This window comes from Clupea harengus, chromosome 24, assembly GCF_900700415.2.
Source record: "Clupea harengus chromosome 24, Ch_v2.0.2, whole genome shotgun sequence".
NCBI lineage: Eukaryota > Metazoa > Chordata > Actinopteri > Clupeiformes > Clupeidae > Clupea > Clupea harengus.
This window is the reverse complement of record NC_045175.1, coordinates 304,371-330,012: the sequence shown is the minus strand read 5'-3', so window position 1 is coordinate 330,012 and position 25,642 is coordinate 304,371. Positions and strand designations below refer to the sequence as shown.

General features: G+C 40.3%; 2 protein-coding genes and 1 pseudogene across 2 annotated transcripts; 2 read left to right on the top strand and 1 right to left on the bottom strand.

The window, feature by feature from the left end:
• Positions 1–2,769: 2,769 nt before the first annotated feature.
• LOC105892661 (microfibril-associated glycoprotein 4-like) lies at positions 2,770–7,968 on the bottom strand. The gene is made up of 6 exons (XM_031562157.2): positions 6,792–7,968; positions 6,552–6,575; positions 5,639–5,851; positions 5,293–5,389; positions 4,863–5,030; positions 2,770–3,820 (listed from the first exon to the last, which is right to left on the bottom strand). The coding sequence occupies exons 2-6, from the start codon at positions 6,555–6,557 to the stop codon at positions 3,558–3,560; spliced, it is 747 nt and encodes a 248-aa protein (XP_031418017.1). The 5' UTR covers positions 6,558–6,575; positions 6,792–7,968; the 3' UTR covers positions 2,770–3,557.
• Positions 7,969–16,773: 8,805 nt separating this feature from the next.
• On the top strand, positions 16,774–20,602 carry LOC116219369 (annotated as a pseudogene).
• Positions 20,603–23,049: 2,447 nt separating this feature from the next.
• LOC116219154 (deleted in malignant brain tumors 1 protein-like) lies at positions 23,050–25,065 on the top strand. The gene is made up of 2 exons (XM_031562159.2): positions 23,050–24,101; positions 24,569–25,065. Exons 1-2 carry the CDS (start codon positions 23,891–23,893, stop codon positions 25,000–25,002), a joined length of 645 nt encoding a protein of 214 aa, XP_031418019.1. The 5' UTR covers positions 23,050–23,890; the 3' UTR covers positions 25,003–25,065.
• The last annotated feature ends 577 nt before the right edge of the window (positions 25,066–25,642 follow it).

The window sequence follows — 25,642 nt, the reverse complement described above, 5'->3', positions numbered from 1 at the left end:
TATATTTACATGGGACCTCTATATTGTCAACAAATGCATTTAAAAGACTTCAGAATATCAAAATACATAAAAGACAGGCAAAATATTCCTTCCCATTAGTTAGTGGTAGGGTCTATATTAACAGTCAAATAATGAATTGAGGTGCCATGTCTTTGATCAACATCAAGTATCCTCTCATCTTCTCACTGAGAATTCTCCAGGCAATACTGTTTGGCCTGGACCCAACATGGGTGATTGAGTGCCCCTAGTGGTTTGAGACGGTATTGATGGGAGTTTAGTAAACCCAAGAGCAGGGCCCACAGATCAGGCCAGGCCTGGGCAGTTTACACACTTACTCTGTTTCGGAGCCTTTAAGTATATATTTGTTGACGTGGGCCCTCTTAGTTGTCAAGCTGTCAAGTATGGTCTAAATAAACAGCCAAACAATGAATTGAGGTGCCATGTCTTTGAACAACAGTCAGTAAGAAATGGCAAATAGATCAGTGATAAAATTGACTGTGTGGATAAGAGCTATAAAATAAGTTATGTGGATAAAGAAGTGAAGAACTGGAAAAGTCCTATGGCTTTTGTTGAGATTAAGAATGTCATGTCTCCTACCCTCATTCTTCTACTTTGCCATCTCTATTTGAAAAGCTCTGTGATGTCAGTATAGGAGTACGGCCTACAGGCTAAAGGGCTCATTATCAAAATGATTTGGATTGATGTCTATTAGCTATTCCCCCCAGCCAAGATTAAATCTAATAGTTTATGATCATAATGCAAATATTTACAGCGTACAAATGTTCACAGCACCTGTGTTTGCTCTCACAGTAAGTAAAGGAGGAGAGGGGCACATTTTGTAAGCACTGTAGTAGACCTCCACAAAGGTGTGTGTGAGCATTTAACCGTGCAGCCTTGCAGGAGGAGAGGAGGAGAGGAGACTGAGGGCTTTGAATGCCTGCTTTGGTAGACGCTCTTGCTTGGCACAACACTCAAAATAAGAGAATTCCAAAAATGAACACAAGATGATATTGATAGACCATTACTGGCACAACAAGGCATACTCTAATTCCGTTAAAAGGGTGAATGTTTCTTTTTCTTAACTTCATTCAAACCCTTTTTAACACATTATTTTATACAAGGTCTATTATGAATTCACTGAAAAAGAGAGTTGAGCATTCTAACTCCTGCATCCTACAGTGTTTGCTGTATTTCAGATTCAACTGTTTGTATTTTACCTCTAAAATGCACATGTAAAATTAGACTGTCTAATGTAGATGTTTCAAATGCACTGAAGTCTACAGGTTCGTAAAATTGTGTATAATGATAGATACAATGATGAATTTCTCTCAAGTTCAACTATTTACAGTGAGACTCTACTTGCTCTGTCCACTAGATGGCATTAGTTCGGTATGCATACAGCAAAAGGCCCAATTTTAATTAAAGTTAACTCAACGCCGCCGTAGGCCCGTTCTAAAGAGCCAACTACGCATGCAAAAACATGAGAAACACCAAGAACACCACAACTCCTGCGCTTATTAACCAATTGTGACCCAAGGCACCCTTTAAAAACGCTTTCTTAAACAAAAAATGGTGACAGAACGTTCACTAAAACCTTTATTTCTCAGCAGATCTAAACATGAAATCCATTTGAGAGCCTAAACATTTGGTTTTAACCGGAAATCATTGCTTTTACCATAGTGTTCATTAACAACAAAAATAATAATAATCTGGCACTGTAAGAAAAGTGTCACTTCAAGAACATACGTGGCACTTTAAAAAACAAAGTTGCACTGTAATAGAAAAGTAAGTGTGTTCATGTAATGTTACTGAAGATGTTGACGGATGTGCTTGCCAAACACACACAGCCCTAGACTGTGACCGTGACACCAGCATCACTGCCTTGACAACGCCCACTTCCTGCAGATCCTTCTCTTCTGAGAGAGTTTTTCACGGTCATGCTCAGATGTGGCTCCCGCAGGTACTGTTGGTTGTGGAGCACTCTTTGCTGTCACTGGGGTAACAAGTTCCTGTGCCAGGTCGTGTCTTTGTAGCCACTCTTGTACTTGGCTGTGATTTTTTTTCCTCAGTGCGGTGCCGTGCGGCTGACATTAAGCTAGAGATCTTACCAGCCATCAAGGGAGGCTTACAGTTTTTTACAATCATTTTTACACTTGTCTCAATACCATGTCCACTTTTTCAACACTTGACACTTCATCATATCAGTGGACTATGTGAAAACTGTGGATACTTTTGCATTGCTTTGATACAACATGTGTTCAATTCTTCCGAAATTCATGGATTCGCTGATTTGGATTTACTGTGACGAAGCAGCTTCGTCCTCGAGTAATAATCCCTGGATAACAAGAAACAAGTTCAACTGCAAGTAACTGGTGAGTCAGAATGCTTTCCCCCTCCATCACGTTGGCTTGCTATAGCCAGATGCATTACCCTTCAGTCTTTCATATATACCTATTGTGCTATTGTAGGCAATGTGTGACCAAGAGATTTAAAACTAGCAGCAGGGAAGATTGAGGCGGATAGTATTGTAAAATGTTTTTTTAGCGGCAATACTTTTGGCCCATTTTGCTTTGCGTACATTCAGTTGCGCTTCTTGCTTCTATAAATTCTGGGAAAAGACAATGCGAAAGTGATTCGAAAGGCAACGAAATCAGTTACTTCCCCGGTGCATTCATCATGATGCGTAGTATTTCTTTTGCGTGTTGGCTGTTTTTTGGCTTTCCTTGACAATGGTATCCTAGGTCCTGAGAGGCCATACGATATGTGTTTAGTTGAGTCTATGGGTGAGACGTGTGCAAGTGTTGCTTTGAAAAAGCAGGCCGTTTTCCTTAGGTCAGCTGATTGAGCCTTCACTCATTTTGATCCCGTTGTGGGATGCATTTACAAGAACTACTAGACTATGTGCGCGCGCGTATGTTAAGTAGTCTCAGTGAGCCAAGCCACCAGCCGCTACTGGGTCACGGAACCTGAAAACGATCATATTGGCTATGTTCGAAATGCCAGATGCTCTCACATAGCATCTGGGTCTTAAGGGAGACGCACGCAAATGGGTTAAAGTTTGTTACCATGCTGATGTTAATGACCCAACCATTTAGACATGCTGGAGATTTTCTCATTTGATTAATCTTGACAAAGCAAATTCAAATTAGTTCACTTCACCCCAGCATCAACACATAAAGCTGTGCTTCAACACCTCACTTCATCAGAACACACATTAGAATTGAGGGAAAAAATCATTTCCAGATGGCAAGGTTGAAATATTTATTTGGGGCTTCATTTAAAAGACAGAAGGCAAATTAAGGAATGGAACAGCCAAAAAACACTCAATGATTAATCAACATGCAGCGTGTTTGCAAGGACAGATCAAAAGCAGTTAATTACTGAAAAAATGAGATCATGACTTTTTCACTTCATATATATAAAAACAATCAATCTTAGTCTGTTCTTAATACATCTTATATCAGAAAAAATGGTCTTGGTCCATTCTTAAACAGGATGACCAGTTCAAGTTTAATTGGTGTATGACCAATAAACCAGAGACGTCTTCAACTAGTTACTTAATCATCCAAAGATAACCTCCTAACCTTCATAGAAATGGCCTTCAGTGAGGACACAGTCCATCCAGACCAATTCAAACCAGACCCATCATTGACACGGTAGTTTTTCCATTGGTATCGACCATTTGTGTTGGCATTCGTGCAATGGTGAAACCAAAATCCTCCCCATTTATGATCTTGATTGCATTGACCCCAATACCAGGCATCCTGGTCCCTATCAAAGGTAGAGAACCGTTGTCCGTTGTGATTGGCCAGAGAATCACCTGAAAGGAGATTGCTTTTTATTGGTAATTGTAAAATGTAAACAATATAACAATAATAACAAGCATGGAAGTATATAGTGCTGTACAAACTAAATGTACTGTATATTGTAAAGGTACAGTGTGGGATCTTTTCACAGAAATGAAATATAGTATTTATGAATATGTTTTTATTAAAGTATAATCACTTATCATATCATACCATACTAACTACGTACGGTCGAGGTTAGTAAGTTGTTTATTATATGGCATTTTTTGCTCCTTTCATTTTGTAAATGAAAAGAAATGGTGATTGTAAATAGAAAACATGTCGTTTTGTTCAGCTCTCAAGTCTTCTCACGACACAATGTGTTTCAGGTGTTGCGTAGCAACCAATTACCTTCTATCTTCAAGTTACAATGATCAATAGAAAACGGCTCGGCTAAAATAGCTTTAATTTACAGTAAAGTAACAACACAAGTGATTCAAACTATAGTGTCTAGTCTTCATCATCAGTTTCAATAACAAATCTTCGCTTCTATTGAAATTTCTCATGGCTGTTGATGTTTTAATTTTCGTCTGGATAGTAAAACTCAGACTGATCGCTTTCACTCATTTTAAAAATATCAAGAGAGGGCCATACGGATCCATATTGACCGGTGAGGAGAGCAATACGCGGGTGGCATGACTACGCATTAGCCAATAAGAATGCCTGTACTGTCGTTGCCATATAATAATACCATATATCACATAATTGTTATGTTTTCGTTATCTTAGAATGAGCCCTTCATATCTACATAAGAAACAGGTCCTCTTCCACAGTGTCTCACAGTGTCTCACAGTTGTCGAGTAGCTCAGAATGGGCAAACCATAACACTGGCTCTGGAAAGCCCCTTTCACATTCTTATGGCAAATGAGAGCCACCAAAGGTTATCCTACATGCTTGAAAGGGGAGGGGTGAGGGAGGGGTGTTCAGCTATCTGCAACCTCGCCGCTAAATGCCACTCAATCCTACACAATGCTCCTTCAAAGCAAAAACAAAGAGGTGAAATGAGATCCCTCTTACCTGCACCGCCATTGCTGAAGTCAATTACTCGAAGTCTGTACCCATCCGACTCTGATTCTAGAAAGAAGGTTCCGTACAGAGCATAGACCTTCCCCCCCTCAAAGTCCTCCATGTCCACTCTCAACATATACTTTGTCCTATATGTGAGCAGATGCATGTTCTGGAGACCTAAAGGCAAATGCCACAAAATGTTATTGGCAGAAACATGAACAAACAATGGAAATAAATAAACTATGTTTTGTATGTCTGACATGAAAAGAAAAATAGGAAACAAACATAGTGGCTCGGACCGAGCCGGAAACAATCAACACACGTGCTTCAGGAGCACAGAAGGGAGGGCTGTAATTTTATCGGCTGTTGAGCTCAAATATCAACAATATTTTGTTGCGAACCCTGCCTTATGAAATACAGCTTATTGAAGATATCTTACCCAGCCAGTACTCTCCATTCTTATTTCCAAATCCCTCCTCGTAATGACTGTATGGCCTGTCAAAATTCACAGTGCCATCCATTCTCCTCATGATCACCTGATGTGAAGGTGTTAGAAGGTGAATCATTAGGTTATGGTAGACCATGTAGAACAGACGTATTAAACTCTCTTCAGGCCATGCACAGAAATGTTTTAGGTTCATATTGTGTGAACATTAATATTTACGCCATAAACCTCCGCTCAAAGCTAGATTGTACAGTTAGCCTTAAGGTAAAAGTTTCATGCCAAAGTATGATGCCACTAGCACTGAAGCAACATTTTTTTTATGAGTCAAGCAGGTACTCACTGTCCAATGGCTTTGATGGTTTTCATTATCAGTGCAGCCCATGTCACAGTACACCTCCATAGGCACTTCCTGTCCTACAGGGTAGATGGTGTAAACGCCATTGTGAATCGATCCGTTTCTGAAGACATCCTCACAGTCAATAGGCAGGTCCTCCTCAGTGATGGGGAGAGACTGCACCAGCAGGGGAAGAAGTAGAGCAAGGGACCAGTAAACCTGCAAGGGTTGGGGAGAGAAATGGAATAAAACACTTTGGTCTCTTATGCTGTGGTTTTAGTGTTTAGAGCCAAATCGCTTTTCTGGTTTTGTCCTTAATAAATGCTTTTGCTTTATTTACAATATGAATTGATTCAATTAAAGGCACAATCCACAATTTGGCTGAAAGATTGTTGATATTTGAGTTCAACATCCAATCAAAATGAAACCCTTTTCTTTCCATGCAGAAGCAACGTGTTTATTGGCTAGAATTGTTTATATCTTGGTCCGAGCCGCTACGTTTTCCCTTTACAGAGCCAAGACTGTGTCCAAACACTTTTTTTTGAGCACGCACACTGAACGGACAGCTAAAGGACCATGAGGAGCAATTACTGAATTTGACAAAAAGTGTACAGGATTTGGACCATGGACTCCACCTTTAAGGGATTGGACAAAAATACACTCATTGTAGTTGACCTTGGAACTCATTTCAAATACTGGAGATATGAGGCAGGACAATATTGGAGGCAATGTGTGACAAATCAAAGATATGAGCTATGATGTACCATGATGTCCAAATCCTTTCATAGTTTTCTGCAGCTCATAAATATTTACATTTTTAATCACCCTTACTTGTAGGCCTCTGATATTAAATTGATATATGAAATTACATTTTTTTTTTATACTTAACCAAAAAATGCAAATTTCTGCTGTTACTCACCATCATGGTGCCCAGCTCTGGTGTCTACAAAGATCAAATGCAAGGTTAGCACAGAATTTGTCAAAATGTGGTTATTATTTTCAATATTAGGGACAAAATATCAATAATATTACCCTATTTTTTGTAACCAAATGTCTTATAAATTGCACTAAGGTGTCTGACAAATACTTTAAATTTAAACTAATAACGAGTAGTTAACTCTTGTAATTGCTTTGCCACAGATGCTAATTATAATCTCACCTTTGGTTACGTGCAGCTGTCCCGGGGTTATCACTCTGGTGCTTGCACTCACCACTTCTTTTATAGTGCAGTGGGGATTACGCCTTTGAGCAGGTGACAGAGGTGGGCGGTTAAACAAAGTTGTAGAAGTGCAACCAGTATGACTTGCTTTGTTACATAAAAAACTCCCTTTTAACAGAAAGTAAACTTGTAGAATGTAGATTAACAGGTAAGTATGAAATTGAGAAGTGCAGACATTAGTCTATGCTGGGTAAATACAAGCCCAGAATCACGTTTTTCACTTTGTGGACGTTATTTTGGATAAAAGCATCTGCTAAATAGATAAGCTTAACTTCACAATTTGGGCACTTTTATATGAGCCTTGAGAGTATGCGGTAGGTATGCTGTCATCACTGATCAGTTGCTTCCTGATTATCCAGAGGACCCATGAGACCGTGCAGGTTTGGGACATGAAGCACTGTGAATCTTAGAGAACCAATATGTAACACTGACCGCAAGCATTTAAAATGGGTACTGCAGGTTGCCAGGTTGAGGACACTGAACGTACATGAACGAGTGCAACATTAAACTTTGACAATGGCAAAAGTCCTACACTGTAAGTTTATCAGCTAATGTATTTGTTTGCAATCTTTTCATTGTTGGCTGGCTACGGTCACCCAAAGGTAAGCTCGCTATTCCAACAAAAAAGTCCAAACAGATTCTTGTCCAATTCGTACCGCAGCTGATCTGAAAACAATCCACAAGTATGAGGTGCAGTTAGTAGCTACACCAGCAGGAGTCAACATTCCCTGACATGAGCTGACAGAACTACCTGGCATCCACATCCATACAACAGGAGACAATAGCCGTGTTTCTATTATCGGGCCAAATCTGGGCGAGCTAGTGTGTTGCGTTTCCAACTGGCCTCATTTCTCCTCATGCCCCAGCTGTTACCATCTCTGGACTCCAAACTACCATCAACGCTGCATTTTACTGATTAACCCATCTCTAATTTTCATCTCCAGCTTTTCTATAAAAGTATATAGTTTACTTTTGAATAGTTCATCACAGCGTACTTGTTTTACATTTATCTTTAAACAAATATGAGCCTACATTTGAGAATAGTGTTTGTAATATTGAATCAATGAATAATTCCTTTATGTGTATTTTCACTGTGAACTCAGCTACCTCAACTGGAAAGCACTTCGGTTCAACTCCTCCCGATTTAAACTTAAACATCTTGCGCCTCTTGTTTCACCTGATTTATAGCCTTCGGGACTACAAGTGCATAAGATTAAAAAGATATTAACCAAGTACATAACATTAATATGGTGTGCAAATAAGCAAATTTATTGATATATTAAACACAATATGAGGTGATAATTCCAGTTTATTAAAGTGAATGAGAGTCAAATCTCTACCATTTCGGTCCTCTGATGAGCGTTTGTTGTCTTTGCCGTCTGTCTCCAGCAAGAGATCGGAGTCAAGACTCTTTTTGTTTGTGGCATCTCAGTGGTGGAATGACCTACTTAGTAGGCTACTGTCTGTTCCAGCGACAGCCTTGGTACATCTTTTTAACTATCATCTGTCTAATTAGTTAATTTGCTTGACCATAACTACCCAAACAATGTCCTAGCAACCACTTAATTTACCATAGAGACAGTGCTTCTATACATGTAAACTGGTAGATGTAAACAATTTTGACAAAATAGTTATATAGATACATATATATTCTGACTACTCACTTTCTTGTCTCAAATGATATATATAGTCGATACACTGACCAGCCCTACTATCCAGCCAACCTCTGTCTTTTAACGGAAATACCTGGGATGTTTTTTAATTGCTCATGTATATTTTGAGGTTCTGCAGTCGAAAGTGCCTTTTGAATTTTAAGTTGATACCAAAACTAGTTTCCTATAAAAACAAATACCAGAAAGTGGCACAGTTATTGGAATTGTAGCATTCTTGCTAAGGCTTACGGGATTCCAATTCATAAACAAGTCGGGACATCAAGGTTCTTCTGAGAAGCAGTGAGATGACATTGATACACCCAAATGATGAAAACTTGTTGACAGATAAGGAGGTACTGCCAAAATACTTTACATTCTTCATAAGTTTAAGGTTTTGCCTGAGTGGTTATATGAGAACGTCATGTTTTCAAGTGTGTTTTGCAACTGGAAGGTACCGTAAATTGGTAGAGCAAGGAGGTGACATCACCAAGGCCAAGGATTCTCATCTGTTATTAAAGTCATTACATGAGTTGATATGATGATGAATATGAACTATCTTTTTACACTAATTCTGTTTTAGGTATAATATGCAATTTATTACTGGAACTTTTATTCAAATGCATATTTGTGATTTTTATATTTCCCAGTAGAGAATGTTTTTTTTTGTAACTAACTGTTGTTTGAACACCAGGCTGTTAAAAGGTCTTGTGGTGCTATTGTATTTCATAACATGTGTGCCTTCATAGATAATAATCTGTGTGATAAACTTCTGAGAAACCACATGTTTAGTGAGGTGTCATTGATTTGCCCAAGAGATGATCTGGTTGGTATGGGCTATTTGGTCATGGCAAGTTGTTTTTGACAAATGCTATCCTATCTATCATCTATCATGCTATCTGGTCTGCTTAGAACATAGCTTTGAGTGCGATAATGTGAGCTAAAACGCTCAGGGAAATACATACCAGAGAAAATGAAATGAGGTTACGGGAACTCTCACGGCCACTGGGAACAGGTTTAGTTCTTCCATTGCCAGATAAGATATGATGAATCTGATATGATGAGATCATATATTTTGTAGATTCACTGACCGTGGTTACATGGATTCGAATAACTGCCTTAGTCGGACTGAAATCGCATTATCCGTTTCATGTAAGCACCTTAGTCGGATCGTAGTCGGACCGCACATAGTCGGACTAACACCCCTGGATAACTCGATCCGATCCAGTTGATAGTTCGACTATTGCGGCATGTAACGGTGAATTGGATAAGGAACTGGACTTTGCGTCTTTGCGCATGCTCCCTCTCTCCCTGCCAGGTCGTGACCCGGAAGACGAAAGAGGGATAAATTGTCTCAAATGTTCATACTAATGACACGGTTTTTTATGAATATCCTGCAGACTGTCTCACAAGCTTATTCTTGTTGATTATGAACAAACATAACAGAAGAGGACCGAAGATATGAGCACCTTTACAACCCCTCCTTAAACACGTATAAGGACGTTCCACATTTTATTTGCTTAAAACAACAGCAGTACTGTCAAATCAGCTGTCACTCGGCTATTACCTGACCAAGGTTCCATGGCAATGTTCCGAAAGCCCATTTTTCCGACAGCCCGCTGTTCCGAAATTGTGAGTACAGCAACGTGAACCACTATTGCCCACATGCACATCCCAATGAATCACACAATCATAAACATATAAATGCCTTTATTTCACAAGCATTAACTTGAATTCAGAATATTATTATACACACATGCATTTGCATCGCGATGATACAAAAATATTTGTATGATTGCCAACGCATGCATGCTTTGTTAGTGCTTGACAAGATCTGCGTGTCCTGCGACAATCTGCCGGTGATTTCCTTCGCATGAGTGGTAGCCTACCCCATATTCAAAACCAGAGTAGGCTAAGTTAACAAATATTGCCTAGGAAAAGTTATATGCGTGATAGCCCGGTGAGCGTCTCCGCTCTGCTGTGCAAACGAAATGCTTTGAGTGTTTTGTGCCACTTAAAATATTTCTAAATTTTGCCAGGGGGACTATTTTTCGGAATATTGAGATTTCGGAATATCGGGCTTTCGGAACACTGGGCCGTCTCCCCTGACCAATACCTGTCAAACTTGGTGATACTATTCACAACTAATTTGTCCTTCATTTTATCAAATATGATGAAATTTGGTATTGTGCCCGCGAGGCATGCCTGACTTTAGTTGTGTTCAGTTATCTGGCGCTGAAAAAAACCACGAAAAGGTACTGTCAAATCAGAAAGCAAATCAGCTGTCACTCGGCTATTACCTGACCAATACCTATCAAACTCGGTGATACTATTCACAACTAATATGTCCTTCGTTCTATCAAATATGATGAAATTTGGTATTGTGCCCGCGAGGCACGCCTGACTTTAGTTGTGTTCAGTTATCTGGCGCTGCCCTCTAAAGACAGAGACGTGACAGGTGGATCGAGATATTTTCCCGTAAATACCTTTACCTAAATACCTTTATAGACAACATCGATCATACACTCCCATTGCACTCAAACAACCACACTCAAACGAGGAGATATTGTATCAATTAGCCTATTAAGTACTGTATTTATTGATTGCAAAGAGTTCAACGTTACAGCAACATAACTTTGCTCCGGTCGCTAAATCTGATATATCCGTGTGCATCATCGCTCTCCCTCTCTCTCTCTGCCACACCCACCCTGTAACCTACGTGTTTATACATTATAGAAGCAAGACCATTATATTGTAACAAATCACGGAAGCGTGGTATATTTGTTATGGCTTTTTATTAAACACAACACACTGTCACAATGGCACGGGCTTTATGCCCACGAACAGACTGTGCTACCGTCACCCACCTGTATAAGCTCTGTCCCAACACAGAACAACGACATGTAATTAGAACGGTAAGGAACATATAGCCTAGGGAACGTCATGCATAACATAAAGTATAACAGTATGCGCCCGCTGCACGGCATTACGGGGCGACTATGCCGACACGTTATAATATTCTGGTTTAAAGTTAATGCTTGTGAAATCAGCTGTCACTCGACTATTACCTGACCAATACCTGTCAAACTCGGTCATAGAAAAATATCATGAATGCATATTTATTACGATGGGGAAACTATAAAATCGGAGTACGGACAACTAATGCCCAGCGTTGACGATGCAGATATAGAGCTGGAAACAGCTAAATGAGCTACAGCCCAAATGCAGTGAGCTTTATCAAGCCCTGGAAAGTTCGGCACATTTGCCCGTTTCCACAGCGTCTGCTGAGCGGTCATTCAGTACAATGGGGCGTCTTAAGACATATCTTACGAAGTACGATGACTGACAAAAGACTGACTGGACTTGCTCTTATGAATATTCACACAGATTTGGAAATCGACAGCGAAGAAGTACTTAAACAATTTGATGCAACTGGCAGAAGGGCAATGCGTTTTGGCTGTAACCCATTATTTGCGCGCGTGTGTGTGTGTGAATGTGCATGCGTTTCTCTCGCCTTTTATCTTTCACCTTTGAATAATGTAACTTATAAACACATCGGCCTGGCAGAAACAAACAAACAAACAACCCAAGAGGCAACACGCATTTCTGGACCGATGAACAGACGCGATTCATGCTCAATCAACTGTTGTTGTTATTGGTAGTGGTGAAGAGGTCAAGCGGAAAGGGCTGTATCACCACTAGTTGTAATAAAAACAGCGCCACCTATCGTATCGGATATGACATGCTTTCGGCCAATGATTCGATTTATTCACTGCCATGTACATTGGGATAATAGCACCTACCCTCGAAAGAAAGCATAGTCCGACTAAGCAAAGATTCGAATTATACCATCATGTAAACACACTGACTGACTGACTGACTGATTGATTTATAGCCTTGGGACTACAAGTGCATAAGATTAACAGATATTAACACATAACAGTACATAACATTAATATGGTGTGCAAAGGATTGATATATTAAACACAATATGAGGTGATAATTCCAGTTTATTAAAGTGAACGAGACAACGAGTCAAATCTCTACCTCTTCGATCCACTGATGAGTGTTTGTTATCTTTGCCGTCTCTCTCCAGCAAGAGATCGCTGTCAAGACTCTTTTCGTTCGTGGCACCTCAGTGGTGGAATGACCTACTTAGTAGGCTACTGTCTGTTCCAGAGACAGACTTGGTACATTTAAAAAGTGCTTTAAAACCCACCCTTTTAATTATCATCTGTCTAATTAGTAGGGATGCACAATATTGAATTTTAGCCGATATCCGATATGCCGATATTTACAAGCTCATTTTGGCCGATTGCCGATACCGATATATACACCTCTGCTTTTTAATTATTGAAAAGTATCTCCTGTACTAGAATTAATCTGTTATTATGATAGGGTATTGCTGTAGATACGGGACATTAAAAACTTGATTTGTATCATTATGAAAACTATTGAAATGATTTCAAATATGGCAGATTTATTTATATTTTCACGTCACAATTTTCATACTTGAATAGTAGCCTACCTCCTTGAACTTGAACAACTACACTCTGGAAATGCAACTTGGCAAGCTAACGTTGGTTAACTGACTTACAGTTTAATAACATCCCTTCTAGGATTTCTAGACTAATCTATGTAACGTTATTGCCAAGTTAGCTATATAAATTCCATATGCAAAAGTAAGCCATGTACAGATAGCGTGGGCTCGTGACATAACGTTTCACATCCTGTCAAATGAGATTATCAACTTTGCTGGTGTCACGTAGCATGCAAGCTAACTAGCTAGTGTTGTCTAGCTAACTAGCAATTTATTAACTTCTATTAGCGCCTAGCGCGACAGGTAATGTTGCAAAGCGTTGCACGCGGGTGGTCTGCATCTATGCATGCAACCTACGTTACGGCCAAGCTGTCGTCTCCTCTTCTATCTCCTGAAAAGTTTCCTGACAAATAGCATGTCAATATCCTCTGATACTGTGAAGTAGCCTGCTGCCACACAGCCGACGTGTTGAATTACGTTGTTGGCGCTCATATTAACCAAAACATTTGCTTCGTGTGCGCATAATTTGAACGTCAATTTATCGGCCAGGTACATCGGCAGAAATATTCATATCTGCAAATGCCGATATTATCGTCCATCCCTACTAATTAGTAAATTTAGCTCTTAGCTTGATTGTTCTCTCACTTGTATGTCACTTTGGATAAAAGTGTCTGCTTGTAAAAGTAATAAACCAAGATGGGACAAAGCTGGCTCATTTTTCTTTCAGTTTACACCATTTATTTAGGCCCCTTTGTACAATTTCGGATGAAGTTTGATTTAAAATAAATCTTCGTAAAACAGCTGCAATAGATGTTTTTAATTTCTCATATATCTTCTTAGTACCTGCAGTCAAAAAGTGCCTATTGAATTTGAACCAAAACTAGTTGCTTCAAAAAACAAACCCCAGAAAGTGGCACAGTTATTGGAATTGTAGCATTCTTGCTAAGGCTTACGGGATTCCATTTAATGAGGAAGTCCGGACAGTCAGTTCTTCTGAGAAACCATGTGAGCAGTGAGATGATATTGATATGCCCAGGTGATGACAAGTTGTTTATGACAGACGGTACAAACAGGAGGTACTGCCAATATACTTTACATTCTTCATGGAGTTTTAAGGTTTGGCCTGGTTTTATGAGAACTCTTTACAGTAACTTGTTTGTACACCAGGCTGTTAAAGGTCTTGTTGTGCTTCTGTATTTCATAACATGTTTGCTTTCATAGAAAATAATCTGTCTGATGAACAAGAGATTTTCTGGTTGGTATGGGCTCCTTTGTCATGGCAAATTGTTTTGGACAAATGGTACGAACAGGATGTACTGCCAAAAGACTTTCCATTGTTCATAAGTTTAAGGTTTTGCCTGAGTGCTTATATGAGAACTTCAGGTTTTCAAGTGTGTTTTGCAACAGGTAGAGCAAGGAGGTGACATCGCCAAGGCCAAGGATTCTCATCTGTTATTAAAGTTATTACATGAGTTGATATGATGATGAATATTTACACTAATTCTTCTACAATAATTTCACAAACATCGCACAGGATTTATATACTTAAGGAGGTGACATTGCCAAGGCCAAGGATACAAACTTGATGTTCTCATATAACCACTCAGGCTAAACCTTATAGTACTTAAAGTATTAAAGTATTTTAGCAGTACTTCCTGTTCGTCCCATCTGTCATAAACAACTTGTCACCTCATTGCTCACATGGTTTCTCAGAAGAACCTTGATGTCCCGACTTCCTCATTAAATGGAATCCCGTAAGCCTTAGCAAGAATGCTACAATTCCAATAACTGTGCCACTTTCTGGGGTTTGTTTTTATAGGCAACCAGTTGTATCAACTTCAAATTCAATAGGCACTTTTCGACTGCAGGAACTCAAAAGATACATGAGCAATTCAAAACATCTATTGCAGCTGTTTTATGAAGATATTTTTTAAACCAACTTCATCTGAAATTGTACAAAGGGGCCTAAATAAATGGAGTAAACTGAAAGAAAAATGAATCTTTGTCCCGTCTTGGTTTAAGCTGAAGGTAGAAAAACATCCCAGGTATTTCCGTTAAAAGAAAGAGATTGGCTGGATAGTATATCGACTTTATAAGATACCAATATATTTTCAGGCGAGATATAAACTCCTCAAAAAAAGTTCAGAAACGTTATTTCGGTCGATTATTCCTCCCCTTTAATAATACCAATTGGCAGGGGCGGCCCTAGCACATTTGGCGCTATAGGCCAGCTTCACTCCTGGCACCGCAACTGGCCTTGGCACGCACTAGCTCACCCAGATTTGGCCCGATAATAGAAACACGGCTATTGTCTCCTGTTGTATGGATGTAGATGCCAGGTAGTTCCGTCAGCTCATGTCAGGGAATGTTGACTCCTGCTGGTGTAGCTACTAACTGCACCTCATACTTTTGGGTTGTTTTCAGATCAGCTGCGGTACGAATTGGACAAGAATCTGCTAATTCTGGTTCAGACTTTTTTGTTGGAATACTAAGCTTGGCTTTGGGTGACCATAGCCAGCCAACAATGAAAAGATTGCAAAAAATACATTAGCTGATCAACTTACAGTGTAGGACTTTTGCCATTGTCAAAGTTTAATGTTGCGCTCGTTCATGCCCGTTCAGTGTCCTCAACCTGGCAACCTGCAGTACCCATTTTAAATGCTTGCGGTCAGTGTTACATATTGGTTCTCTAAGATTCACAGTGCTTCATGTCCTATACCTGCACGGTCACATGGTTCCTCAGTGCTTCATGTCCTATACCTGCATGGGCTCATGGTTCCTCTGTGCTTCATGTCCTATACCTGCACGGTCTCATGGTTCCTCTGTGCTTCATGTCCTATACCTGCACGGTCTCATGGTTCCTCAGTGCTTCATGTCCTATCAGGATGCAACTGAACAGTGATGAAAGCATACTTACCACATACTCTCAAGGCTCAAATAAAGTGCACAATTTGTGAAGTAAAGCGTATCTATTTAGCAGATGCTTTTATACAAAATAACATCCACAAGGTGAGAAATGTGGTTTTGGGCTTGTATTTACCCATCATAGACTGATGTCTGCAATTTTCAATTTCATACTTACCTTTTAATCTACATTCTACAAGTTTACTTTCTGTTAAGGGAGTTTTTTTATGTAACAAAACAGGTCATACTGGTTGCACTTTGTTTAAACGCCCACCTATGTCACCTGCTCAAAGGCGTAATCCCCACTGCACTATAAAAGAAGTGGTGAGTGCAAGTACGGTGCAAGTAAGGTGAGATTATAATTAGCATCTGTGGCAAAGCAATTACAAGAATTAACTACTAATTATTAGTTGAAATGTAAAGTATTTGTCAGACACCTTTTTGTGGTTACAAAACATAGGGTAACAGTCATTATTTATATTTTGTCCCTAATATTAAAAATAATAACCACATTTTGACAAATTCTGTGCTAACCTTGCATTTGATCTTTGTAGACACCAGAGTTGGGCACCATGATGGTGAGTAACAGCAGAAATGCATTTTTTGGTTAAGTATAAAAAAAAAAATTATTTCATATATCAATTTCATATCAGAGGCCTACAAGTAAGGGTGACCAACAATGTAAATATTTATGAGCTGCAGAAAACTATGAAAGGATTTGGACATCATAGTACATCATAGCTCATATCTTTGATTTGTCACACATTGCCTCCAATATTTTCATGCCTCATATCTCCAGTATTTGAAATGAGTTCCAAGGTCAACTACAATGAGTGTATTTGTGTCCAATCCCTTAAAGGTGGAGTACATGGTCCTAATCCTGTACACCAGGGGTCTTCAACCTTTTTCAGCCCAAGGACCCCTTGGCTGAGAGAAACACTGAGCAGGGACCCCCACCCCCGCCGCCCCAAATTTGGGCCTGATATTCATATAATTTATTTGGAACTAAGTGTCAGTCCCACACACACACTCCCCTACACATGTTTGAACAGAATTACAAATCATCTGTGTCACACAACTCGTTTCAATGTATTCTGTTTATTATTGACATTTTTTCTCCCTAACAGTTAGCCATCACTCTGTATTCAATTAGGGAGGGACAAAGAATTGAGTAGCTTGAGAAGCTTAAGTATGGATGAAATATCTCATACCTAGTGAGAAATCTGACTTTGAGAATTCATCATTCATGTCTTTGGCAACAACATTCTCCCTATGAAGCATGCAGTGCGTCATACATGGCTCTTGCACCGTCTGTGCACATCGCAACACATTTTGGCCAGGGTTTGGCCATCATGTTAACGGAAAAAATTGTCGATCACTTTGTAAATCTCTGAACTTTTTTTACCTCCAGGCAGCTGCTTACAGAATAGAAAATCCTCCTGCATCTCATTTTGGTCGACAAATCACAAAAAATGCTAAAAGCTGAGCTCGTTTGACACATCAATGGATTCATCTAATTGTAGTGCAAAATAATCTACCTTCGAGAGTTTTGCGACTAGTAGTGCCCTCACATCAGCTGCCAATTCATCAATAGCATAGCATTGGGATGCTTTTCAGTTTTTTTACGTACTCATCCTTCCCAAACATTGTTTTACACATATCACTAGCTGTTGGCAATATTAAACTTTCCGGAATTATGTATGGCTGTTTGGTCTGAGCGACACGTAATGCAACTTGATAAGAGGCTTTTAAAGCTAGCTCGCACACTTTGGCTGATTGTCTCATCAAGGTCTGCTGGCCCTCAAAAGATTTTAAACGGGAAATATTAAATGTTTTTTTTCTTTCAAGTGAGCATGGGTTTTCTTTGAGTGTCGTTGCAGCTTTTATGGTTTCATAGTTTCGTTTGATAGCACGGAAGAGCAAACCACGCACACTGCTAATTCTTCACCATCGGTCTCTTTGTAGGTGAAGGCAAACTTCAGATAATTCTCTGAATATTTCTGTGTCTTCTCCCGTTTGCGCTTTTGGCTGTTCATGGAAGGGGTGTTGGCATCCTCTGAAGGTAGATCATCTGAACCGCCATCAGTGGTGTCTGACGAGGAGCTTTTGTTCCGAGAAATTACAAAACGATCAATTATTTCAAATTGTGTGGTTATGGCAGGTAACGTCTTTTGGCACCAGATAGCATGTTGCTAAAAGTGCATACCGGTATGTTGCCATTATGATCAAATGATCGCGGGAAGACTCATGGGTAGCCTATGTATTATTTTTAAGGAATAGAAAGCATTTTTTACGTTCTGTTTATGTTTATGTAGTCTTTTGGACGTTTTAAATTTTTGGAAGAGGGAAAAAATGCTTCAGATGAAATCATTTGGCAGACGCGGACCCCCGGTTTAAGACCTCTGCTGTACACCTTTTGTCAAATTCAGTAATTGCTCCTCAAGGTCCTTTAGCTGTCCGTTCAGTGTGTGTGCTCAAAACCGGCTCGGACCAAGATATAAACAATTCTAGCCAATAAACACCTTGCTTCTGCATGGAAAGGAAATTGTTTAATTTGATTGGATGTTCAGCTCAATATAACAAATATCAACAAACTTCCAGCCGAATTGTGGATTATGCCTTTAATTTAATCTATTTATATTGTAAATAAAGCAATAACATTGATGAAGGACCAAACAAGAAAGCGATTAGGCTCTAAACACTAAAACCACAGCATGAGAGAAAAATGCTCAAGAGTTTTATTCCATTTCTCTCCCCAACCCTTGCAGGTTTACTCTCCCCATCAACGAGGAGGACCTGCCTATTGACTGTGAGGATGTCTTCAGAAACGGATCGATTCACAGTGGCGTTTACACCATCTACCCTGTAGGACAGGAAGTGCCTATGGAGGTGTACTGTGACAAGGGCTGCATTGACAATGAAAGCAATGAAGGCCATTGGACAGTGAGTACCAGCTTGATTCATGAAAAGAGTTACTTCAGTGCTAATGGTATGATACTTTTACCTGAAGGCTAACTGTACAATCTAGCTTTGACCAGAGGTTTATGGCGTAAATATTAATGGTCGCACAATATGAACCTAAAACATTTCTTTGCATGACTTGAAAAAAGTTGAATATGTCTGTTTAACATGGTCTACCATAACCTACATGCTTCTAACACCTTCACATCAGGTGATCCAGAGGAGAATGGATGGCACTGTGAATTTTGACAGGCCATACAGTCATTACGAGGAGGGATTTGGAGACAAGGACGGGGAGTACTGGCTGGGTAAGATATCTACAATCAGCTGTATTTCATTAGGCAGGGTTCGCTATTCAGTTTCTCAAAATGTTGTCGATATTTGAGCTCAACAGCCAATAAAATTACAGCCTTCCCTTCTGTGCTCTTGAAGCATCTGTGTTGATTGGTTGGAATTGTTTCTGGCTCGGTCCGAGCCACTATGTTTGTTTCCTATTTTTCTTTCCATGTCAGACATACAAAACATAGTTTATTTATTTCTATTGTTTGTTCATGTTTCTTCCAACAACATTTTGTGGCATTTGCCTTTAGGTCTCCAGAACATGCACCTGCTCACATATGGGGCAAAGTATATGTTGAGAGTGGACTTGGAGGACTTTGAGGGGGGGAGGCCTCTGCTCTGTACGGAACCTTCTTTATAGAATCAGAGTCGGATGGGTACAGACTTCATGTGATTGACTTCAAGAATGTCGGTGCAGGTAAGAGTGATCTCATTTCACCTCTTTGTTTTTGCTTTGAAGGAGCATTTTGTAGGATTTAGTGGCATTTAGCGGCGAGGTTGCAGATAGCTGAACACCCCTCCCTCACCCCTCCCCTTTCAAGCATGTGGGATAACCTATGGTGGCTCTCAGTTGCCATAAGAATGTGGAAGGCGCTCTCCGGAGCAAGTGTTATGGTTTGCCCATTCTGAGCTACTGGACAACATGTTGAAACATGGCAATGCCACATGGCAGACACTGTGGAAGAGGACCTGCTCCTTATGTAGATATGAAGGGCTCATTCTTAGATAACAAAAACACAACAATTATGTGATATGTGGTAGTATGGTATTGTATGATAGGTGATTATACTTTAATGAAAACATATTTATAAATACTATATTTCATTTCTGCTAATAGATCACCTTCAATCCTACACACTGTGCCTTAAAAATACACAGTACATGTATAGTTTGTACAACACGATGTACTTCCATGTTTGTTATTATTGTTATATTGTTTTTTTTTTACAATTACCAATGAAATGTATTCTCCTTCCAGGTGATTCTCTGGCCCGACACAACGGAAACAGATTCTCTGCCTTTGATAGGGACCAGGATTCCTATAGATGGGGTCATTGCAGTAGAGGTCACCTAATGGGAGGATTCTGGTTTCACAACTGCAAGGATACCACCCCTAATGCTCTATACCAATGGAAAGGCTACCGTGTCAATGACGGGTCTGGTTTGCTATGGCGATCATCGAATTTGTCCCAACTGAAAGCCATTGCTATGAAGGTTAAGAGGTTTAGGGCTAATCTAAGTAACTAGTTGAAGACGTCTCTGGTTTATTGGTCGTACCACAATTTGACTTTAAGTGGTCATCCTGTTTAAGAATGGACTCAGACCATTTTGTCTGAAATGAGATGTATTAAGAACATCCTGGGATTGTTTGCTTTTTTATATACCGTATTTTCCGGACTATAAGCCGCTACTTTTTTCCCACGCTTTGAACCTCGCGGCTTAAACAACGATGCGGCTAATTTATGGATTATGATACCTGTGACTGTATACGGTGGCTTTGTGTTTACGGTGGCTTTGTGGAGCTAGGATGCTAGCATGGATGCAGCCGCATGGATGCTTAGCTCCACGCGATTTCTCAGTATCTCTCAATAACTTAACTAATGTCAAAATAACCACAGTCTACCAGCGTAGACAGAACACAACTCAAAACACTTTAGAAAATAAAATAAAAGTTTACAACAATACAAATCCAGTCTTCAAGTTCTTTAGCTCACTGGTTTCAAACTAGCGTCTGTCTTCAATCTAACGTTCTAGCTTCTGATTGACTCTTGCGACTGTGCGCTCTTAAAGCAACAGTGCACTTATCTAACTGGCAAAACTAACTATTGTATTAGTTTTGATATTCATTTTAGCCTGTGTAAAGTTAATTTGTTTCAATGTTGCGGTAGGCACCTGCGGCTTATAGACATGTGCGGCTTATTTATGTTAAAAATAATTATTTTTAAAAAATTTAGTGCGTGAGGCTTATATTCAGGTGCGCTCAATAGTCCGGAAATTACGGTATATATGAAGTGAAAAAGTCATGATTTCATTTCTTCAGTAATTTACTGCTTTTGATCTCTCATTGCAAACACGTTGTATGTTGATGAATCATTGGGTGTTTCTCGGCTGTTCCATTCCTTGATTGGCCTTCTGTTTATCAAATGAAGCCCCAAATAAATATGTCAACCTTGCCATCCGGGAATGTTTTTTTTTTCTTCTCAATTCTAATGTGTGATCTGATTCCGATTTGTCGCTAGCAAAAACATTTGAATATCCGCCTTAATTCTCTGAGCCCACCTCTAGACACAATGGTCTAGGTTGTTTGTTGATTGATGTATCGTCTCAAAATGGTCATAGAAAAAACGAAGACTGTGTCGTTATTGCTTTCATAAAATATATTAGGCTACATTTAAACATATAGCCTAAGAACAAACACATGTGTTATTACATACTGACTACACAATCATTGTGGTTGAGATAAACTAGCCTATGTCTGTGGTAAGCCTTAATAAGATAACACTTTCGACCGTCAGAAGTTTCCAAGTTTTAGTTGCAAGAAAATACTCCTTGAACTCACTTTCCGTACAGTTGCGCTTCCCGCGTACGTCTGTCTCGTTGTTTTTGTGACAATGAAAATAAAGTAATTTGAACTTTGATAGTTCTGTGAAAAGGCAACGTACGGTAAACTGGCAAATACACAAGAATTCTAGTAAAATGGGGTAAACGGAAAAGATATCCCGATGGACACGGAATCGGGTGCTCCACCGGCCACAGGTGTTACAGTCTGGACATATGAAAGACTGAAGGGTAATGCATCAGGCTATAGAGAGCCAACGTGATGGAGGGGGAAAGCATTCTGACTCACCAGTTACTTGTAGTTGTACTTGTTTCTTGTTATCCAAGGATTATTACTCGAGGACAAAACTGCTTCGTCAAACAAAGTACAAGGCCAGCGAATCCATGAATTTTGGAAGAAGTGGTCATTCAATGAATCTTGTATAAAAGCAATGCAAAAGTCTCCACAGTTTTCCCATAGTCCACTGACATGATGGAGTGTCAAGTGTTTTGAAAAAGTGGTAAAGTAAACTGTAAGCCTCCCTTGATGACTGGTTAGATCTCTGATGTCAGAATAACACAAGATTCCACAATAACCTTGACGAAATTAGAGTATTTTATCAAATAAATACAAAGAGAATGTCAAACTAAATGATGTTTTATTGTCATCACATATAACTATTTTTCTTTTTACCTTCTCAAATTTCAGAGGACGCATTGCCTACTCTAACGAGCAGCTGCTGCCGTGACCGATTAAATGCGTCGTGTTTTTCGGTCTGTTTTCTTTTTTTCTTTTGCCTATGGTTTTCGCGTGGACCGCAAAAAAAGTTTCTAAAGTTGCGCTTTAAACAGTAACAATGGCTGACTACAAAAAGACGACCTGGCACAGGGACTTACCCAGTGAGAGCAAAGAGTGCTCCACAACTGAACAGTACCTTAGGGAGCCCGGGCATGACTGTGAGAAACTCTCTTATATTAGAAGAGAAGGATCTGCAGGAAGTAGGCGTTGTCAAGGAGTAGCACTGATGCTCGGTTCACTGCCAGTCTATGGCTGCAGACAGTGCAACAAGGCTGTGTACATCGAGTGTTCGGCAAACACATCCATCAACATCTTCACTTTTAAGTTTGTATTTATGGATGACTATTTCATTTGTACTAATGGGCGGGGTTAGGCGCTGATTATGCTGGTAAGGCGTCGACACATTCAGATGAGGTTCTTGTTTGATAAATACGATGCAAAATACCGTGCGCTATATGTGAGTTGGCAAAGGCGCAGATTAAGCTGCGGTCGCAATGTTAGTAAATGAGGCCCTCACTATCTTAGACACACGGCAAGGACGAACGTGAATGTATCTGAATCTCTTGACCAACAACTGGACAGAGGTGGGTTAGACTTATATAGGGGAGAGGGGAGATGAGGGCAGCCTGAAACCGGACTTGGGGTAGCCAATGACTGTCAGGGCATTAGCTGTGCATCTGCAGCCCATGCGTCCCTATGGAACTCTGGGATCAACTGATTGGCTGACCTCTCTACGGTCCCCAAGTCCCGTGAGTGGCCTGCGCAACGGGTGCACAGCTGGATGCTGCTGGTAGAGGCAGCCTTTTGAACACAAAGCAACCTGATTATTACATCCTTTACCTTAATGAGCCGATATTCTCTTGTAAATAAACACACCTGTCGCTCCCACTAGCAAACCAGTGTATTCTTAATGTATTTTAGTGCACTGGGTTGGAGACCCCACCAAATATAATGGCAAAATACATTTATTAGAAATAATTAATCAATGACAACAGTACTATTTGTGTTTGCAAGGACGTTTTCTTTGGCTGTAAGGAGGGTTACAGGTTGTGTAAGATAAATTCAGTTCAATACGAATTTGTGAACCAAGCACAGCACAGTTCATGACATGGTGTGATTTTGTGTTTTCATCATTTGGCTGCTACAAAGTTACCTGTTCACAAAGGTGAAAACAAAGGCCTCCTCTCTGTCTCTGCCCTGCCCAGGATACACAGATGCCAGACTGGCAAATGGCACTGTTTCCTGCTCGGGCCGAGTGGAGTTCAAGTACCTCAGCGAATGGGGCTCAGTGTGTGATGCATCCTGGGATATGAATACCTCCAGCGTGCTCTGCCATCAGTTGAACTGTGGGAGAGCTGTGGCTGTCGTAGGGGCAGAGTGGTTTGGTGAGGGGAGTGGAAGCATCTGGCCTGATGTGTTTGTGTGTGAGGGGAATGAAACTGGCCTCTCAGAATGTGGAATCTCCTGGTGGAGTCGAGCTGCATGCTCCCATAGACAGGATGCTGGAGTGATCTGCTCAGGTGAGCACATGAACTGCATGTAAGGCCATGTTGACATTGCTCAATGTAAACAATATCATCTGGTACCTGACTGAGTGCCATTGGTTCATCACCCTTATGTCGTGTTCGCAATATGGTTACACTTTCATCTATTTTGATTGAAAGTAATTGTCCTTTTAATGATATATCATAATAAGGGAAATTCACAACATACTTAACACACATATAACTATTGCAAATCTCAATCTCAGGATTATATAGTATTGTAAGAATTACACACAAATATGGCTAAAATATCATATGCAGAATAAAATCTGTAATTTGAGAACATAATTACACTTGATGTGTGATTTATGACAAAAATGCACATAGTTATATTAGCACTCAAATGACTGCATTAAAGGTGACATCTGACAACTTTACTGTTTATTTCTTCTCATATAACTCTGAGTATTACAAACTTGGAATAAACTAAAGAATATTTGCAGGTTCATCCTTCCCTCTGGACAACGGGACGGTGCGCTTGTCTGGAAGGAGCCGCTGTGAGGGAGAGGTGGAGGTTCTATTTAGCCAGAGGTGGAGGAGAGTTCTGCTGGACTCCTGGAATAGGTCTGAGGCCTCCGTGGTGTGCAGACAGCTGGCCTGCGGTTCTGCTGATGGGTTCTCTGGTTCTGCTGAGACGGAAGTTGATGGGTGTGTCTCAGGGTTCCGATGTTCTGGACATGAGACTCATCTGAGAAACTGTAGCACTCCTCACATGCTAAACTGCAGTTCTATTCTGCACGTGACCATCGTCTGCTCAGGTGTGTACATCTCAAAGTCTGACAGTGATCCTGTAGCTGAACTGTCCATCTGTCTCAGTGCCATTATCTGTACCAATCATGAATTGTCTCATTTAACCATAATCCACTCCACACATTGATAATGGTGGTTCCTTATCGCAGTTCACTGCGATATAACAGTATGGTACATGACACTAGTCAAGGGCCTAAATCGAAGCATTTATCCATTCATGCCTGAAAGGCCGCGAGATCTGTCTGCGCTCACTCCTGAGCCCGCCCCCTCAGGAGTCTATATCTTGAATCGCGCACCACAGATCACCGTCTTTGAAAAACTTCGCAACACGAAGTGCCAGCTCCGAGTACATCCTCTACGCTACCAGGTCAAAGAGTTTTGTGTGCTTTTGCTCTCTACGGGTTGGTGAGTTATTCGGGTTCTTTAACCCTCACTAGCTCAGGGCGCTGCAAAATTCGTTGACTCAACTTAATTTTGGAAGTAGTAGCCGCTATCCTAGCTGCCTAGCTGGCTAAGTTTCTGACTAGTCTGCTAGCTTGCTAACAACGTGTTCGTTGCTAATAGTGTGCTTGTGTATTAATACTTTCTTCTACTTTCAGATTAAAGATGTCCAGACACTACCCCGACTGCGGACACACCCGTGTTAAGGGTGACCGCCACCGTCGGTGCGTGACCTGCCTCGGCTCTCAGGCGCTGACCCTGTCTGTGTCATCTGTGCTAGCCTGACGCTAGCCAAGGCTACCAGGCGCCTTGCGCTATGGGAGCGC

Excerpts from the sequence above, each read along its gene's own strand:
- LOC105892661 (XM_031562157.2), bottom strand. Across the intron at positions 5,031-5,292 it reads GAATGGAGAGTACTGGCTGG|GTCTCCAGAACATGCATCTG; the intron begins GTAAGATATCTT and ends ATTTGCCTTTAG. Across the intron at positions 3,821-4,862 it reads CTTCAGCAATGGCGGTGCAG|GTGATTCTCTGGCCAATCAC; the intron begins GTAAGAGGGATC and ends ATCTCCTTTCAG.
- LOC116219154 (XM_031562159.2), top strand. The coding sequence starts at position 23,891 with ATGAATACCTCCAGCGTGCTCTGCCATCAGTTGAACTGTGGGAGAGCT. Across the intron at positions 24,102-24,568 it reads TGCTGGAGTGATCTGCTCAG|GTTCATCCTTCCCTCTGGAC; the intron begins GTGAGCACATGA and ends GAATATTTGCAG.